The 19,076-nt window shown below is 42.4% G+C and overlaps 1 protein-coding gene across 1 annotated transcript in view; it reads left to right on the plus strand.

Moving 5' to 3' along the window:
• The first annotated feature begins 11,610 nt into the window (after positions 1-11,610).
• The window catches only part of ankrd50 (ankyrin repeat domain 50), a 28,528-nt gene continuing 21,062 nt past the window's right edge, over positions 11,611-19,076 (plus strand). The window contains exons 1-2 of the mRNA XM_084455990.1: positions 11,611-11,798; positions 12,723-13,798. Of these exons, the coding sequence (XP_084312116.1) occupies positions 13,299-13,798 (500 nt within the window). The 5' untranslated portion in view covers positions 11,611-11,798; positions 12,723-13,298. The remainder of the gene's footprint in view (positions 11,799-12,722; positions 13,799-19,076) is intronic.

Consider the following 19,076-nt stretch of genomic DNA (forward strand, 5'->3'; position numbering starts at 1 on the left):
AGGGAAAAGTTACTGCACACACATGGCGAACACGGAGAGACTCCGGCACCTGGATGACCTACCATAGCTAGTGTGTACAGTATCACCATATCTAGTGCACACATTTACCACACATGTAAATGCGAATGTAGACGACAACATATCTCACACCCCCCCCGATTTTCACATCTTAACTATAGTGTGTACAAAATACATCCATGCCCCTCCCACCACACCCACACACACCAGCACCTTATATTTAGCTTCACTTGAGACCTGGCAACAAACACCTCACAGAGACCTGGCAACAAAGCTAGGACTACGCCTTTGAATGAACTTTGCCCACTGGACTGCTCCTACTCCTGTGCCCCCAGGAGCAGGGGTCAGGGAGGAGGTCTAGCTGTGGTGCACAGAAACTGTTTCACAATTCGGACAGTGAGCCCTGGTACTTTCTCCACGTTTGAACTCTTAATGACTAAAGTTGGGCCCTCACACCCATTTATTTGTATTTTAATGTATCGCCCGCCTGGTGTAAACGGCTCCTTTCTGTCTGAATTCAGTGAGTTCCTAGCCTCCATTAATCATTGAGAGAAGTCTAGTGCTTGAGGATTTTAAGGTGCATGTAAATGACACTGACAGTTTTGCTGTTAACTTCCTAATTGTCACTGAATCTTTAAATTTTCCCCAGCATGTCAAAGGCCCTACGCACATTAAGGGTAACACTCTGGACCTTGTTTTTACACTTGGTTTAGACATAGACAGTGTTGTCTTTGAGGACTTGTTCATGACAGACCATAGCTGTATACAGTACTTTTTAATTTGTATTTTAACACTGATTGTTTAATGAGTAAGTGGGTGAAGAACTTGTTGAACAGTCTTTCTTTAGAGGAAGTCTCCTCTGCTTTTGACAGCAGTGTGGTGCAGCCTCCTCAGAACGTTGTTGATGTTCATTGTTTAGTCCACTCTTTCAACTCACACTGCTCTAGCATGTTAGATAAAGTTGTTCCTCTAAAATTCTGTACTGTCACCACTGCAAATTCATCACCTTGGCTAAATTACATGTGTTGCTTTAGACACAACTGTTGGAGAGTGGAGCGCTGTGGAAGTCCGCAAATCTCCAGGTTCATCAAATTGACTTTAAGGAGCTTATAACCGAATTCAACACTACTGTATGGTCAAGGTGGCGAGGGTTTCCTATTTCGCAAATCTTATCTCCTTGAGTAGGCGAAATCCCAAAGTCAATTTTGACACCATAATGAATATTGGACCTCATTCCTGAACATTTTCTTAAGTGTCTTCCTAAATGTCGTCTTACGAAGTTCGTAAGACCAACCCTAAGAAAGATCCCCGCCGGATTCATGAACGTGTGGAAATGTGTTCTTAAACTGCCAAAGTGTTCTCAGCTGTGCTCCCCCAAATGAGGAATGCCACTGCTTCTTAAGTTGAATGTGCATTCTCGTACACCTGAGTTTGCACACATAAACGCCCCAGGTGTGAGGTTCCCAATTGACTTTATTGATGTTCAAGTTAACGTGCAAATTCAACGTTTTATTTGTCACATGCAACATACCAGTAAAATGAGCAGTGAGATGTTTCTCTGAATGTGCACACTAAGCACACTAAGCAAGGTGGAAAAAAAAACAATACAAAATAACGATAGTAAACAAGAAGGTATATGGACTTTTAATACAAAATGCAAAATATATATCCTACATGAACGGGATGGGATGTGCTGAGAGCAGATTAAATTGTACAGTTTAGTTAAATACATGAGTAGGCTACTTGTGGATCTTGATAGACCCTATATCTATATTATGTAGGACCATATGATATATTTTATGTTATGGATATTCACGTTTATTATTATTTACAGAATGCATATGTGTCCATTCTGACGACTATGGAATATAAAGTGATGTTGTGTTGAGTATAGTGACTGAGTTTAGTGCTTATTTATTTATTCACTGCCATTTGCAGTGTTTGTGTAGCCTAGTGCTTTTATTTATTTTAGGACACCACGATGCCTCGTAGAATCATGACTATAAATGTGAAACGTAATTGTAAATGATACAAATATTCAACAAATCCCAGATAAAAAAACATTCAGGAATGCCAGAATTGTCCCGGGAACTTCGTAAGTGGAGTTAAGAAGAAATTTCTTAACTTTTTCTTAACTGCGTTCAGGAATGAGGACCATTGTCAGTCCCCTACCGCCTGCTGTACCTGTGTTCTCTGATAATGACTGCAATAATTCCCTCTTGTCTTTTGTGGACAAGGTGGCCAGTGTTAGATTTGGCCTAATCCCTTCCACCTCCCCCCTTCCGGTCTGCCCTAACCAGCAGCCAATTCTGGGATGTTTCTTGTCCATCTCCCTGCAAGATTTAACTGAGTTAGTGAGCAGTATGAAAATATCCTCCAGCCTCAAGTCTACTGAAAGATGTAATCAGCTCCATTGGCCCCTTTGAGTCAATTGAGTCTTTATCAATTATTACAATCTGCCCTTTGAGTCAATTGAGTCTTTATCAATTATTACAATCTGCCCTTTGAGTCAATTGAGTCTTTATCAATTATTACAATCTGCCCTTTGAGTCAATTGAGTCTTTATCAATTATTACAATCTGCTCTGTTACAATGCTCAAGATTCAATTTCCATGTTCAAGATTTTGAAAGATGACATGTTATTGTAAGATACTTTTTCTGTTGTTTTGGAATGAATAATTCAGTAGGCTACTTGTGAGGTTATGAATATATGATGAGAATTTAGATACTATGAAATAATGCTACACTACATGTTTTCCTGAATATTGTGTCGGTTTTCCATTGACAGTTTTGACACTAACACACACACACACACACACACACACACACACACACACACACACACACTTCAGGGATATTAATATTTCAGAGATTTGTTCCTGTCTGCTGGACAGGACAACCACTGTGCAGGGAGTGAATCTAAAGCAGTGAAACATAGCCTACAGCTCCAGTATGACATTCCCTGTCAAAAGTTAAGTTAGGTGGGGTGGAGTTGGGTGGAGATTATCATGAGCTGCAGTAGTCCATGTGTGATTATATATTCACATCATACTCTTTATCTTTTAGTATTCTTAACATGGACACACTCATAACATATGAAAATTAACATCATAGATTTTTAGCCTTTAATATGACAGTATATGAGAATTTGACTTGTGTTATTAATTGTCAATGATGTTGGACACTGAGGGGCGAATTCACTAAAGGATTGCGCAGCTTTTCCTGACGCAAAACCTGTGCAAATAATTCAAAAATAACCTTTGCTATTCACAAAGCCCTCGCAAAGGGTGAAATACGGTGGTAACTGCGTTGCCTTCATCATGGCGTTTCTCCGGTGTTATTAGCTGATATTTAAATTAGGCAATGTGGGCGGAGAATGTTCCCCTTTCTATGCAAATGTATGTATGCCAGATCATCGTAGCATGCTGCATCTTGCATAACATAAAATTACAATTTTTCAAATCATTCCACCACCGTTTGCAGTCTTCCGTGTGTACACACACCAATGGCACTGACTGATTGGGAAATTAAACCCCAAATATGATTGTTTGCTGCAGCCGTGATATTTTTTGCAGAAAGCTGTGAGACATGTTTTTGAACCTCGTCCGTGAGGCCTTCAAGTTCGCTGTCTGAAAATCGTATCTTTCTTTTTCTGTCTGCCATCGTCCAATGATATGCATACGAGTTGTAGGCCTAATGCGCTGTATGCGCAGTATTTATAGTCATTTCCTATATCAGCAGCAAATTGCACTCAGCCGCAAACACCGAATGGGCGTGTTTGCGCTGGGATATTATTAGCGCAATGTCTTAAGTGAATAGGTTTTTAAAACGGAGCACATAGCTGGAGCAACTGACGCGCAATGTAATGGTGCAATTAACGGCCGCAATTCCGCTTTAGTGAATTCGCCCCTAAGTAACCACTGCTGTGAAAAACAATCATGTTCCTAAATTATTTCAGTTACTGAGACACACACGCACGCCGCACACACGCACACACACACCTCCAAATCAGCATGTATTCATGGAGCATCATTGATGCTCAAATCAAAGAGCTGTGATTGCAAATTATTATTCAAAGGCTTGTCAGATAATTGCCAATTACATTTTACTCAAGACACTACTGGCTGCCACCTACAGGTGCTGCACCCGGGGGCCCAAGACCATATCAAAATATCATGCACACCCAATTGATAATGTTAGAGTGATATAGAATTGTAATTCTACCGTAAATTAGCTGTCTGTCGTCTGTATGCCCATTTTTTCATCAGGGCCCCCACAAATCTATCTTAGGGCAACACATAACCTAGAGCCAGCTCTGGCGAAGCAGCATTTGAGAAAGCAGATTTCAATGTAGTATTTTGGTATTATTGTTTGCGTTGAAAGATTTGACTATTTTCGTTTCGGTTCCTTTTACCTCGGTGCCATGATCAGCAAGCTGTGGTCTATAAGCTACAAAGTCAGATCAGTCAGCCAGACATTGACGCTTGCTGAGGAACATTAGTGACACATGCACAACGCTTCACAAATTTGCAGGTCACTACCAGCTGGACCGAAAAGTAGACGGCGAATAGATTTCACTACCATCCTAGATTGAATATCTTACTGTAGCTGTTAACCTATATTGAGAAAGGCACCAGACCAATCAGACTTATGAGGAGTTTTGGCAGATTGTCAAGCTACAGACAAGTCCATCAGGCAGACTATGGATTTTAAGGCAAATCTGTTCCCCATGAGGAAAGACATAAGTATTACCCAGTTTCGTACATTTTCGACAAATGGGGTGGAAATGCCAGCATTTCGGAATTTGCGTTTTGAATTGGTTACTATAGTGCCTTGGTTGTTTGGTTACTATAGATGAATCATGGTAATTCTTTCTGGCATAGTTACAGGCCTCTAGTTTCAACATTTTGAATTTTGAGCATTTTTGGTCCATGGCTTTTTGAGTTATTTGACCATTTCCAGGAAAATAATAATAGTGGAAGAAGAAGAAGAAGAAATACAAACTAATAAAGTGCGCTCAACTGGGTAGTGGCCCTTCAGAACAGAGCCACAAGGGATAGGGGTGGAAATCTTTACCTAAGAAATGGGACACCACTCGCTACGTCTTCAATCGGAATTTTATTAGTTGCCTGATTTTCTGTGGAGTCCCTGGGATGTTACAGTATGATTACTATTATTATAGTGACAAATCTGACCAAATTTCAGGACAGAACACGACAGATTAATCAATTGTACAGCCAGGAAGCATGTTTACACATCGGCTGTTAACGTTAGTCCTGCCCAAAGAAATGCAGTGATATCAGATGAGTAGAGAAGTGCAGAAAAAATGCTACTGGATTGTTTTTCGGACTTCATGAATGGGACATGGAATCAACTGTCACTCAAAAATAATTGTTTACACAAATTTCTATTGATTAGATTAGATTCAACATTGCACCGTAGCCTCCTGGAACATCAATGCTGTTAAGATGGACTAACAATGAAATGCAGTTAACATCATGAATGGCAATTTTTTTCTGAAATGCGTGTCATAACAATCCAATGACATGTTCCTTTGCATTTATATTAAACTAAACTATTCCACGGATTTTTTAAAATTGTTCTGTTTATTTGCGAAGATATTGGGCTTCTTTCCCATGTTTTTTCACGACACCGGCAGCTATGTTTCATATAACTGCCTCTGTTCGCTAAGCATTGTGGGAGTCCATCTACCCCTCGGTTTCAAGTCAGCATCTGAAAACCCTCGTTTTGGAGGGCTGTTTGAATGTCCACTAGCCCTCGATATGCCCCCTAGCCCTAGAAGCTAAAAGGAATGGGACACACTACCCTACGCGTGAACACGCAAAATGTAGGGCCAAGGGCTAGGGCTAAGGGGGGTATTGGGATTGGTCCTTATTCTGGACTTTCAGACCCTCAATGACACAACGTGGGTGTTTACATACTTCACCTACAGTATACATATGCAACCTCCTTGTACAGATGCATTCTTTAGTGAAAAAATACTAAGTGGAAAAACATGGGTTTATGATTTCCTCAAACAAATACGGTGCCTTCAGCCACAGTTAGACAGTTGATGCAAATTTAAACTTCATGCATCTTTGTTATTTCCTAAGTAGAATAATCATCACTGCATGCAGTGACCCCCTGAACAGCGTCTTAAACTGAAATCAACCAGATGGTATTCAGTTGACACAAAGAGAGAAAATTGCTGCAATTATGAAAATTCCAGTTTGGCTCAACTGGCTGAGACCATGTACTGTAGCTTACAGTTTGCAACATGGAATAAACAGCAGCATGCTGCTTTACCATCACCTCCATTTTATCAACTCCAGCTGACTTGAATGGTGCACAGAATTTAGTACAGTAGGACTTCCTTTTCAAACAATACTCCCACATAAATTTGTTTTTTGCTGCATTTAATTGTGTTTGTCATGTGTAACGAGCAGGCTATAGTAGAGTAGTCGTCAAGTAGTGAAACACACATAGTATAAAGGATGTACTAATGACGGGATATCTCTCTTGGCATTGTTGTTAGCACATCCGACTTGCAAGCACAACATTGCAGGTTCGCATCCCGCCATGGACAATCCCTTAACATGGGTCAAAGGAACGAGTGACACAGAAAACACAACACAGAGCGAAATTAAGTTCGTCACAATGATGCTGTGAACCGAATGTCCAGTGGTGTGGAGTGAGTTTAGGGGGGTGAGTGTAACGAGGAGGCTAGAGTAGAGTAGCCGTCGAGTAGTGAACCTCATTCCCCTAGTATAAAGGATGTGCTAACGGACCCTCGAGCGGTATCTCTCTTGGCATACTGTAGTTAGCATATCCAACTTGCGAACGCAACGTTGCAGGTTCATATCCCGCCGTGGACAATCCCTTAACATGGGTCCAAGGAACGAGTGACACAGACAACAACACAGACGTGGTATAGGCCTAAGTTTTTGATTGGTTCTTCTCAGAGTTTTGTGGTTGGATGTTCACATTGGAACACATGATGGAAGAGGGGTATAAATTTGCAAGCGCTTATGAGGGTGGGTTGAGTGGGTCAAACAACTTTGGTGAGACAACACCGAGTGCAAAACTAGCTGGCAAAACTAGCAAACAACAACGTTCTACAATCACCTAGCAAACAACACTACTAGCTAGCCAACTAGCTCACATTCTTACTGTCATTATTATTAGCTAGCATTAGCTACTGTTCTTATAGCTCGTGTTCTAACGTGGACACAGGGATCGGGCAAATTTACGAAACTGGACCCAGGACTGGAGATACTTGGACGGGCATGCATGGGAATTGCTCAATGCTCGCTGCCCGAGCGCCTCCACGCATAAACGTTATTTGCATCATTTGTATGATGCCGTCTAGAAATGACGTTTGGAGGCGATGGACAAACGTCGAATTCTGAAGTCTGCCGGGTGAGACCAGGTTGAGCATTCCCAGCTGAATGATGGTCACTCTCTCAAATGACTGATGGATTACAAATATTTAATTTTTTACTTACATTCATAAACACCATAAACACACTGTAAGATCCTCCTCTCCATCCGCAAGAGAAAGGCATCACTGGCTCTGCACGTTCCATTTTGATCCTACCTGACGGGCCGCTCCAAACAGGTGACATGGAGAGGGTCGATGCAGGAGCCACGTAGTCTGACTACGGGGGTTCCACAAGGGTCTGTCCTGGGTCCTCTCCTACTTTTCCTCTACACTACATCTCTCCTATCACTGCTATTCCGATGACACCCAACTGGTCATGTAATTTCCCCCTTCTGACACACAATGGAGGCACACAGAGGGTACACACTGGGTGCTTGGCTTCACTTACCCATCATTGCTCACTATACGAATTGATGGGCTGGTCCTCTCTCTACACACGTAGACAGCTCCATTTTCTTTTATTTGTTTACAAAGCACTCATTGGTAAACTTCAATTGGTGAAGCTTCAAAGCACTGCCACCACCAAAGAAGAAAAAATTATTTCACTCGGACAGAACGCGTCTAAATAAGTTATTTAATGGTAGCGCCGAGGCTTCAAAACCCAGCATTTGTTTAAATAGACCCTTTTGCTTAGGTAAGTGAAGTTTCATGTTTATCTGACACTTGTAAATATGAGCGCCTCTCCTAAATAGGCCAACACTGATTTATTTTGACGGCAAAGTGAATGGACCAGCAAAGGACTGTTGTCTGGCATGAGCGAGCGACAACAGGACTGAGAAGGGCTAGGTCTGGCTATGCAGATTCCAAGAAAGATAACGATAGCTAGTTAGCTAGCTTACGGGTCTAGTAGAAAAGTAGCCATGTCACCATGCGACTTTATTCCATGAAACTCCATAAACTCCGTCCAGCAAGCAAAGGCTGGCCCGATATCTATCCGACTTTTGCTCCTTCTTCGGTCACTGAGCTTTTGAGATTTGTATCGCACGGTTCGCCGGGGCTCAGGCGGAGAAGTAGGACGACAAAACTCGACCATTTTACCAAACGTTTAGCTGAAAAGAGTGAGTGGAAGTGGACGGAAAAGCTGTCGTTTTATAGTCACACACACACTTGATGCTAACCAACATCTATAATGCTGCTAATTCATGGAAGTATAACGTTTGCTGGCTACTGCTAATCTCACAGTGGAGAAGCTAGATTAGTATCTGGCAACCCAGCACGTAGTACCAATGCTGTAATACTATTGGCTGGTATGATATCAACAGAGTGTCATTGTCGGGCCGTCAAAATGTCATAATGTAATAATTTCAGATTTCAAAGCTCCTGCTGGCGAGGAGTGAAGCTTTTCAACTCGCCTGTCACTGGCTCCCTGGAGGAATTTAGCCTGGCTGCAATAACGTTATCGCGAATGGAATGAATACCATCTACTAGCAAACAAAAGATGTTCAGCTATAATTAACCTGTTAAAACTAAGATGCCTGAAAAAAAAAATGTCTCCAATGGATATATTTGACAAAAACAGGTTAATATGCAAGCCGGTTTACGCGCGTAGGACAGAAAAGCACAACTGCGCAAGTACAAAAGTCACCGGAAATAGCCAAATGACTACAAATTTAGCCAAGATGGCGCGATTCATAGGGCTTCACTTTAGATTTTGAATCCTGGGGGCTTGCTGTGTAGGCTACAGTAGGACCCCACTTATCCGAACCCAACGGGACCGAAGGTCGTTCGTATCTCTGAAATGTCCGGATGACTGAAATTTATGTTAAAATGCACCAAATTCAATAAGTGGTATACTTGTTTCATATAGACTCATAATAGACCAATAAATACCCTTAATTACTTGTGAAAATGCATCAAATTGCAATCAAATAGCCAACTAAACTCATATAGCCTAGCCTATAATAGACCTACAGTAGCCTATAATAAAATAACCAAATTTCCACTTGAGTGCGTGCTTTGATCAAATACAGTACTTTATTCTCAAATGAGGCGCTGCATCGATAGATTCGCAGAACAAAATGGTATAGCCTAAAAACAACCCAACATTAGAACAATTAGTGCAAATGATAATCAAGAAATAAATAAATAAATGAAATGACAGACAAGTTGTCGTGTCTTAGGCTATTGTAGCCTAAAAGAAAGTCTCTAAAACAACCGATGTAGGCTAACGTGGCCTAGGCTGTAGGATATTATTTAACAAATACAGTAGGCCTAGTAGGCTAATCTACATGCCCACAACACGTCTGTGTTCCTGAAGTCCATTAACTGGGTATGAAAAATGACTCGATGCTCCTCTGCTTCAGGTTGCTGACGCGCTTTCTGGCTACCAAGGAATGCAGCTCTCGCGCAGCAGACTCGTTTGCGTTTTGCGCTCGATATTAGAGTAACAAATAAATGAAACGTGACAGTAGACTACAGCCTACAGGCAACATGTAGGTCTACATACAGTTCTGTTTTTTTTCACAGTAGGATACAGTACTGTAATGAAAATCCCACCAGTAACCAGATATAGCAGGCAAAAAAAAAAAAGTTTTTTAAGCCTGTCCGGTAGACCGGGAGGTTCGGATCTCTGAAGTTCGGATGAGTGGGGTTCTACTGTACGGTGGCCGACAAGGGCAAACGCGCTACAAATACCGAAAACATTTCCATTAGGAGAAACGCGCTGCAAACACAGAAACGACACAAACTCAAAACACATACAAAATCCAAAACAAATACATTAACAGCAAACGCGCTGCAAATACAGAAACGATACAAAGTCAAAAACACATACAACAACAACAACACATGCAACAAATAAAACGCTGCAAATTCAGTTCCCAACACTACGGAAGAATAAAATATAAACTTACATGTTTATGAACGAAAGAACCAAAGAAGAATGGCACAATATTAAAGCCTTAATGTAAAAAAAGAACATAATCACTATAATCTTACCTTTTTTATGCCGCCTTTTCGTCTAGCCTTGTTTGAACCATGAGGTTTGAACGTCTAGCCCGTCTCCGGTCCGTTCCACTTACTGCCCAGAACACTTCCGTTGTGTTGAGGACTGAATTTGCAGCGTTTTTTTGTTGCGTGTGTTGTCGGGGGCTGTATGTGTTTTTGACTTTGTATCGTTTCTGTATTTGCAGCGCGTTTGCTGTTAATGTATTTGTTTTGACTTTCTGCAGCACGTTTCCGTTGTTGTATTTGTTTCGTTTTTTGTATGTGTTTTTGACGTTGAGTCATTTCTGTATTTGGAGCGCGTTTCTCCCTAATGGAAATGTTTTCTGTATTTGCAGCGCGTTTCTCCCTAATGGAAATGTTTTCTGTCTTTGCAGTGCGTTTCTCCCTAATGGAAATGTTATCGGTCTTTGCAGCGCGTTGGCCCTTGTCGGCCACCGTACTACTGTACTTACCGATGGGTGAATCAGTTAGCAATGGCAAAACTCTAAGTTCACTTCTTTTTTCTTTTGTGGGCGTGGATGGGGGAGTGCTCCTAGAGACACGTCATGTGTTGGGACGTCACAAACAAAACAAGCTGAAAATGTGACTAACAAAATTAATCGTCTAGCTCTCCAAAACTAAAGAAAACACTCACTTGATAGTTAGATCGTGTTCACACAGTGCCCCCATGTACCAATATCATACAAAACACCAGAAAGTAAGGTTTTGGACTATACCTTTAAAATCACTGGGGTCCTCAGGTAAAAATTATATTACTATCCCCAGGTAAAACTTTAGGGCTTTATTTTCTTTTCATGATAAACTGGCAGTGGCAGCACTGGAGCTCAGTGAAGGTTGAAGGGTGATAAGTGTAGTGATTACCAGGAAGGACTTCAATATAGTAATATCTCCCCTGTGTCCACTGGGCACTTTCAATGCCCTTTCAGAAGTCAAGACAGGACAGGTTCATAGGATAGAGTTTGGGAGAAATTATAGAGCCTATTCTATTTAAGTAATCAGATTCAGTAACTTGTGGGATCCTCACGTAGACATAACGGAAATAGTGATGTTTTTCTATCAGATGTGATGGCGACTGGGTATTGTAAAACACCAAGTCCCAGCAGACCTTTCGCCGATCCTGCGTGTGTGCTCTGAATGCGAGGGGTGGAATTGGAGAGTGTTTGGAGGCGGAGAGACTGGTTCAGTATTGAGCTGTGTTGGTAGCAGGAGGAGCTGCTGGAAGAAAGAAATGCAAAGACGAGGATGAACGAAGTGGAGATGGCAATAGATTAGCTGTGAAATAAGATTAAACAATTCACTCAATGCTTTCTATAAAGTATTGTATCTCATCTGGATATAGGATCGAAGGGGTACGGATATTGCAACTAAAAAAGAAGGGAATTCGTGGAGAGAGGTGAGAGAAGCCTTGGGCTATTCGAGACATTTGAAACCAGCGTGAAAAATACATTCTACATTCAATTCAACTTTTAGAGATAGTTGCATGGAATGCACCACATATTCCGGATTCAGCGTTTGATTGTTTTCCCATCGCTGTCGTAGTGTTTTGATTGAAAGGTGTAAATTGGAGGCTATCCCATATGGAATGGGTGGTTTTTTTGCTCACAGGCTACAATAGACCGTTCTGTAACCTCGGAAGATCTTTGAACCTTTCTGTCCCAACACATCCCAGTTTATAGCCTGTAGGTCTTGTTTATCGTTTATTATTTAATTTGCTGACCATCAAAGCCGTTTCATTCTGGCAATTTAGAAACTGAACGTTTGTCGGATCTTCTCTGCTGAGTGTGTCGTGGTTGAGCGTGTTTAGGTGCTCAGAAAAGCAGATAGAGGTGAATAAAGGCTGGTCTCGTCGGTGGATTATTAGGCCAAATGATAGTCCGGCTCACACTATTAAGGAATGCATTTGCCTATCTTTGAAAAACTCACTTTATCGACATTGTAGGCTATTGTGTACATTATCGTGGGTAACATCACTGTTGTAGTAGGCGGTGTGCACTCGTTTTGAGTCTTCTCCCCCCCACCCCCCATTCGGGACGGGTGTGAATTGTTTGCGATTTAAAGCCACATTAGAGGGAAGCGGGATCAGGATAGCCTGGAGAATCTGGCCTAATGGTCAAGGGACATTTTATTATATTATCATTATTTATTTTAGTTATGTATGTATTTATTGATTGATTGGTTGATTGATTGATTGTAGATGTAATACAGTAGTATGTTGCCTGCCTGCAAGATGTGCTGCTAAAGATAAGTGAATGTGCAATTATGCAGAAGTTGAAATGTCAAATGTCCTAAATGGTTAAACCAAGCATTTCTGTTTCAGGGAACTGACCAGGCGCTCAGTGTTATTGGAGGAATTGACGCTCTACTGGCAGAGTCTCCCATGCTAATGTAATGGAAACGATATCTCTACTCCAGTCTGTCTCTGAAATATATCAGCGGAAACATATCACCGACGTCCAGGGCTAAATGTGTCAACCAGTGGTTGAGTTTGTCAGTGGATGCACTCAAAAACCCTGTGCCCTGTCATGCACAACGCCATGTTAAAGCAACACACTTGGAATAACACGGAGTATTCTGTCCAGCCAATGAGAAAACCATGGAAAAAGTTGGTGGAAAATGTATGCTATAAGCCTCAAAGTTGACTCAATTTACCCCAGCTATTCAAAAGCGTCCCATAACTGCTTGTCTTGCCTTGAGCCTCTCTCTGTTTACCTTGAACGAAGCCTCAGTTGCACTCTGCCTTCACAACAACACTAAAGTAAAGCAATCTGCTTGGAAAGTCACATGCAGAGCCAACAAAATGGATACTCAAATTTGCAGCTGGCCTTCGTTGGGTTGAGAATGTGCGGGCGAAGGCGAGCCCTATGAGGAATAGCTGGAACAGCAGTCTATCAAAATGTCCCAAACCAGTTTGCTGCAGGGGAAGCGCTTTTACTGCAGAGAGTGGGTCTTCCACAAGATCCAGCACTGCCTCCAGGAGAAAACCAATGGCCTCAGCGGGGTGACCAGTACTCCCAGCAAGCAGACCACAGGCACCGGCACATCCAACCCCAGCGGTGGTAGCTCCGCAGCAGGCTCTGGGAAGGGGACAGCTTGGGGGGTGCTTCTGGTGGGGGGGCCTGGCAGCGGGAAAACCGCGCTGTGTACGGAGCTCCTGTGGCCCACGTCGGCCCAGGGCTCCCACCGGGGGCTGCACCAGCAGAGTCTGGCCTTCCACTTTTGCCGGGCCGATGACTCGGACACGCTGTGCGTGGGGGGCTTCATCCGTGGCCTGGTGGCCCAGATCTGCCGCGGGGGGCTGGTGCCCGGATACGAAGAGAAGGTTAGCGAGCCCGCTGTCCAGAGCGTCCTGCAGCCCGGGGAGTGTGAAAGAAACCCCACAGAGGCTTTCAAGAGGTAGGTGCAAAGTCCATCCACCTAACACTGCTCTGTTTTACTACTCACTCACACAGTTCTCTTAACCCCTCAACCAGCAGTCCCTCTGTCCTCTTTCATTGATGTGGTGTTGTTGTTATTGTTTCACCCCTGTGTGGCATGCTGTGTGGGAGTGTCCCCCGCCAGGTCCAGCTTGACGGAAGGTCAGCTATTTTAAGTGTCAGCGGAGCTCAGGTGGCTGAGGGCAGAGGAAGGAGCAGCTTTTTTTAAGGATGTCGATGACTGACTGACTTGACTGGCTGATATGATGAACTGCACATGTGCAATAAACACTGGCTGTACAGTCGGACATACAGGGCCATGCCCGGGCATGTAACACTATCATGACCAACTGTTTTTGTAGACTGGGGCTTTAAAAGGGGGGAGCTTTAACTGCCATGTCTGTTAGTTACTTACATGGCTTGTCTACACAGTGTGGGTCAGGCAGTCCACGCTACACGAGCTGGAATGCAGCATTGAACACACATGCCTCTTGTCTGGCCATCTGGTGACGCTTATTGCACCATCTCAACATCACACAGGGAGAAAGTAGGTCAAACGTTCAGCAAGGTAAATCATTTTTAAATGGTCAGCAGAATCATTGATTCGGCCTGGGCTTTTTACGCTCTTTCCCTCCCAAAGGAAGTCAAGGTAGTTCCCTTAATGTCAGTTGCTCTTAGCAGTGCACCCGCTATTGATGAGTAAGACCTGTCTGTGAACTCTCAGATAAAAGGCAGAATACCATTTGCACATAAACAAAGATTTCATCCAGAGGAAATGCCTGGGGTCCAGCTCTGGTCAGTGTCAAGAGAATGTAAAAGGCCTCTTTGCAGTCAAACAGTCACCATCCTTGTCATGGGGTTCAAACTGCCTCAACCACTTGAGGCTTGAGCCCAGACTGGGTAGACAACAGGCACAATGCTAACCGATGAAGATCAGAGCCATTTGTTTGTGGGGTAAATATGCGCTTTGTAGAATGTACCTTATCGCCATCTCAGATGTAAGCGACATGGGCACCATAGTACGCAAGGAATCTGATGGCCCCACAACAAAGCAGATGCTATCAGGCTCTAGGATCCTGGAATGTGGAAATTTTTTTCCAGCCAAGATTTTTTGCTATATCTCTTTGGACTGGCGTTTGCGAAATGCATAACAATGAATGGCATCATGGTATAAAAGTTTGTTCTTCTTCCAAAAGTTATGGACGGTCAAATTTATTTCAGTGATAAAATTTCACAGAGAGTAAAAAACTAATTTCACGGCATCACATTCTGATAGGCAGACTACATCTTCGCTCAATAAATGAAGAACAGCGGTAAGGCTGTTGTTTAACAGGACGTGGAGAAACCTTCAGCCCCCAACTCTGTTTTAAACCCTACCTGGCATGTGAATGCTAGAGGGGCTGGACAAATTCTTTAGCCTCGTCAAAGACAAACAAGCACGTTTGTTGATCGTAATCATCAGTTGTGTGTTAATACATTAAACCTGCTTCAGCTGTCTGTGGACGTCCCTTCTGTGCAGTGCCATCATTACTATCCTTTCACCTTTGTATGCTGTTTTAGACAATACTCTATAAATATCTATATTAATTACCTACAACATTTCATGAAAATGCATTTAAACCGCCTTCCTCGTTCTGTAATCATTGATTCTCTTCTATCAAAGACCTTCACCAATGTTTTGACTACAGTGAAATTCATTCAGCTGGGATGTTTGAAACTATCAAATATTCTCTGCCCTCAACCTGTTTCGCTTTTTTCCCCAGGACAAAAGGGCATACATAAATAGATGGAATTGACTCAGTCATGTGGGCACCCTGAAAGCTGAAGGCACTAGGACATTTTTGCTGAGGGGATCCTTTTTTTTCTAGGTGTGAGCCTTGGGTTTTTTGTAGGGGTCATTTTTAAATAAGCATGCATTAGTCAAAGTAGCGGCCAGATTAATCTTAGTAAGGTAGCAAAGGTAAGAACACCAAGAAATGGCCACATATTACATTTGAGAACCAGATTTGAGTTTCTTGGCAATGTTTTGTTCTCCACTATTGTTATTGCCTTCGTGGCCCTTTCCTAAGAATATGTTGCTGCTATAATTCATGGATTTTCTACTAGGCAGAAAAAAAGATTTAGCTTGGAACTCTCAAATATTACCCTCTAAAATTGTCCCCCTGTTTTGTTCGAAAACAATGTTAGCAATTTAGCTTGCTTGAATCATTAATCTAAAACATTATTATGTATATTTGCCGCAAGCAAGCAGAACGACAAAGTAGTTTTATTTTCAAATGCTTTTATTTTGGGTTTATCAAGGGTTTTAGGCAATTAATAGTTTGTTCCCAACCTTTTTGAACTAGACAGCATTATGCCAAATTGTCCATATTAAGGTAAATTTCCTTACATATTTGACATAACCATAAGTTCAACCATTGTCAGCTATTGTATTGCTGTACCCTAGATATCAAGACAACTCAACTAGTTTGTTATTCTCTGATGGCAAAAAACACATCCATAGTTTGTTATTCTCTGATGGTTGTTAAAAAAAAAAAAAAAAAAAGTTTGAGTTCATTTTTGACTTGGACTGTTGCTAGTGGTGGGGGAGGATCCAGCAGAGCGACAGCCAGGAAGGAGAAGGATGCTAATGGAGGATGAAAGCACCGTGGCCCCTTCATGCAGCGCACGGCTGTGGAAGACTCGCTGCAGATTAGGGCCATTTTTTCCAAGGATGCGGCTGTGACGCGCCAGTCCTGGTTTGGGGAGGCGGACAGGCAGCGCCACGGTGGCTACAGCCATGACTCAGCAATCTGGAGCCAGACATCTCTGTTTCTCTCTTTCTATTTCTCTCTCTGTCTCTCTGTCTCTCTCCCTCTCTCAACACATCGGTTGGTGTCGACTGACGTGTGTTAGTGACTTTTGTGATGCACCCTCAATCGCATAAAAAGCTCAACTGTATCTCATCCCTCTGTTGTGTGTTTACGTTATGAATATGTTAAGTGTTAACAGAGCTGTAAACCGTCTGTGGTGTGAACTGAAAAGGCGTGCCTGACTGCTTCTCTGTCTCAGTATATTGGAATGAAGGGAGTATGCATCTAGCCATCAGGCTGTGGCTGGCATATGACATCTCTATCAGTGTACAATGCAGCAGGCAGGCTTCACATTGTCCTGACAATGTGGGTGTCACAGAGCTATCATGGTGTGTGTGTGGGGGTGACTTTGTCCCCGAGCCAAAATGTAACGGGGGGTAAGGAGGAGGTGGAAGGTTTGGAGGGATGAAATTTCAGATTCCACTGACAGTGTTGAATAGCGGTCCAGAAATGCACACCTCATCTGGGTAGGAAGGACTTGGAGAGTTCAATCATCTGGGTCATTCGGGTTATGAAGGAGTATTTTTTTTGAATTCACTGATTACTCTGAAGCTTTGATGATATTCAATCCACCGTCTGTTGGGTAGAGTCAGACTTTATTCATTTAAAAGCTGTTAAGTCAACTACAAAACAAGTGTTTTGTGCAGATTATTCTGTGGTGATGGATTGTAGAGAATCTCCACCTCTCCCATCATCCTGTATTGAATTGATAGACCACGGCTTAATAGACAGCTCAAAGCATTTAGGCTACCTGTTCAAAGATACCTCCATAGAAATGACTTTTGCCATCCATTAGCTCATCAACACATGGGCTTTTTCTCTGGTAGCTTCGGAGCAACAAAGCATATAGAAATACATTAACACTTTTTATGGGTAGTTAATTTAATTCAGTCAATCAAGTAAACGCACCCAGTACTCATTGCAACTGCAGCGATTCAGACAAAAACCTCACAGTGATATAAAATGAGGGCCAAATAGCTTATCCTAAGAGATATCTTAATAAAACAGAGATCTTAATAAACTGCAGTCTATCAGAAACATGAATTGTTATCTGCTTGGAGGGACTTGTGGGTAGTGGAGATTATTGTTTAAGTGTCAGAAGTGCATCTGCTTTGTTCCTTAGCAACAGTTGACATAGGGTTTCATTGCAAGCCCGTCAGCCTTGAGTCTTTGATGTTCCCCCCTTACACCTCTTTGACAAAATGTTCGTATTGTTCATGCAAGCGTCCTCGGCATGTACTCATTTCACCTCTGCAAACGGTTATCCCCAAAGACTCGAGTCTTTTTAATTAACTTTTGATTTGAGTTCTGGTGAATAGCACTGTCAGAATGACTAATGCTCTGCCCTAACTTGTGTCCTTCAGTCAGAGTTTCTTTATGTTCTTATTTTGTGGTTTCGTTATGCCCTTTGATCTGAAGCAAGCGAAAGAGGTTTGCAACAAGTGAGTTATAATTTAGTGTCTTGTAAGACTAAAAGAAGAAGGCCAGATACTTCACTTACTCAATGATGGAAAAAAAAATAGTTTATTACTGAATGTGGAGGAAATGAGAGCAGGGCTGGTGTTGGAGCAGCTGAAGTTCTTGCGTGGCAGCCATTAAAGCACTTATTTCTCATATTGCCTTCATCAGCTTGATTTCTTTGAAGAAGATGACTTATGTCTTGCATAATGAAAAAAAATGATTAGGCAATAGCCAGAAAGAACAGAGTGAAATGCTGTTTTTCTCTCATTCCTGATGGGCCATGACTCAGCTGTTCCCCCCACGGCTAAGCCCGTTTGACTACTGACTATGCAAAGAAGCTGACCTAGCTTCTCCTCCAAATTGAGTTTCTAAATGAAGAGACGGAGGTGCTCTATTTAAATTGATTCTTCTAATGAAGAGCTTCCCTCAGTTTCCTGTCGTTCATGTGGAATATTTTGACAGTATTGCTTTATGTCGGGCTTCGATTCACCTGCTGCTCCATTGGTAGAATGGTGTCAGGGCCGCACATGTATTTTGGACTTAAGCCACAGTCTGCTTGTGCTATTGTATGATGGTGGGGTAAAGTGTCCGGCCTAGCGCCCACCCTATAAAATGAGCTCTGTAACTTCATTAAGAATTGGGCAGCGTTCCCAGCGCTGCCCGTTGGCCTAGACATCTTCACTAAACATCACAGCAAAGGGCCACTGTGCACAGTGTGGCCAGACCGTGAGAGATCGCCACTGCAGCATAGCACAACAGATGGCTGGTGCATTAGACACGTTTCAAATTCTCTTTTCTGTTCTTAAATGGTAACTGGCCTGAAGTATGGCATATGTCAAGGAAGTAAGGGAGAACCAAAATAGTTGGTCTCAGTATCCAAGCCCACAGTATGTTGCTAATTTACACTTGAAATATCAGTTAGGTATGTTGAAAGCTAATCTGGCC

The sequence above is a fragment of the Borostomias antarcticus genome (genome assembly GCF_949987555.1).
Source record: "Borostomias antarcticus genome assembly, chromosome: 22".
Classification (NCBI taxonomy): Eukaryota; Metazoa; Chordata; class Actinopteri; order Stomiiformes; family Stomiidae; genus Borostomias; species Borostomias antarcticus.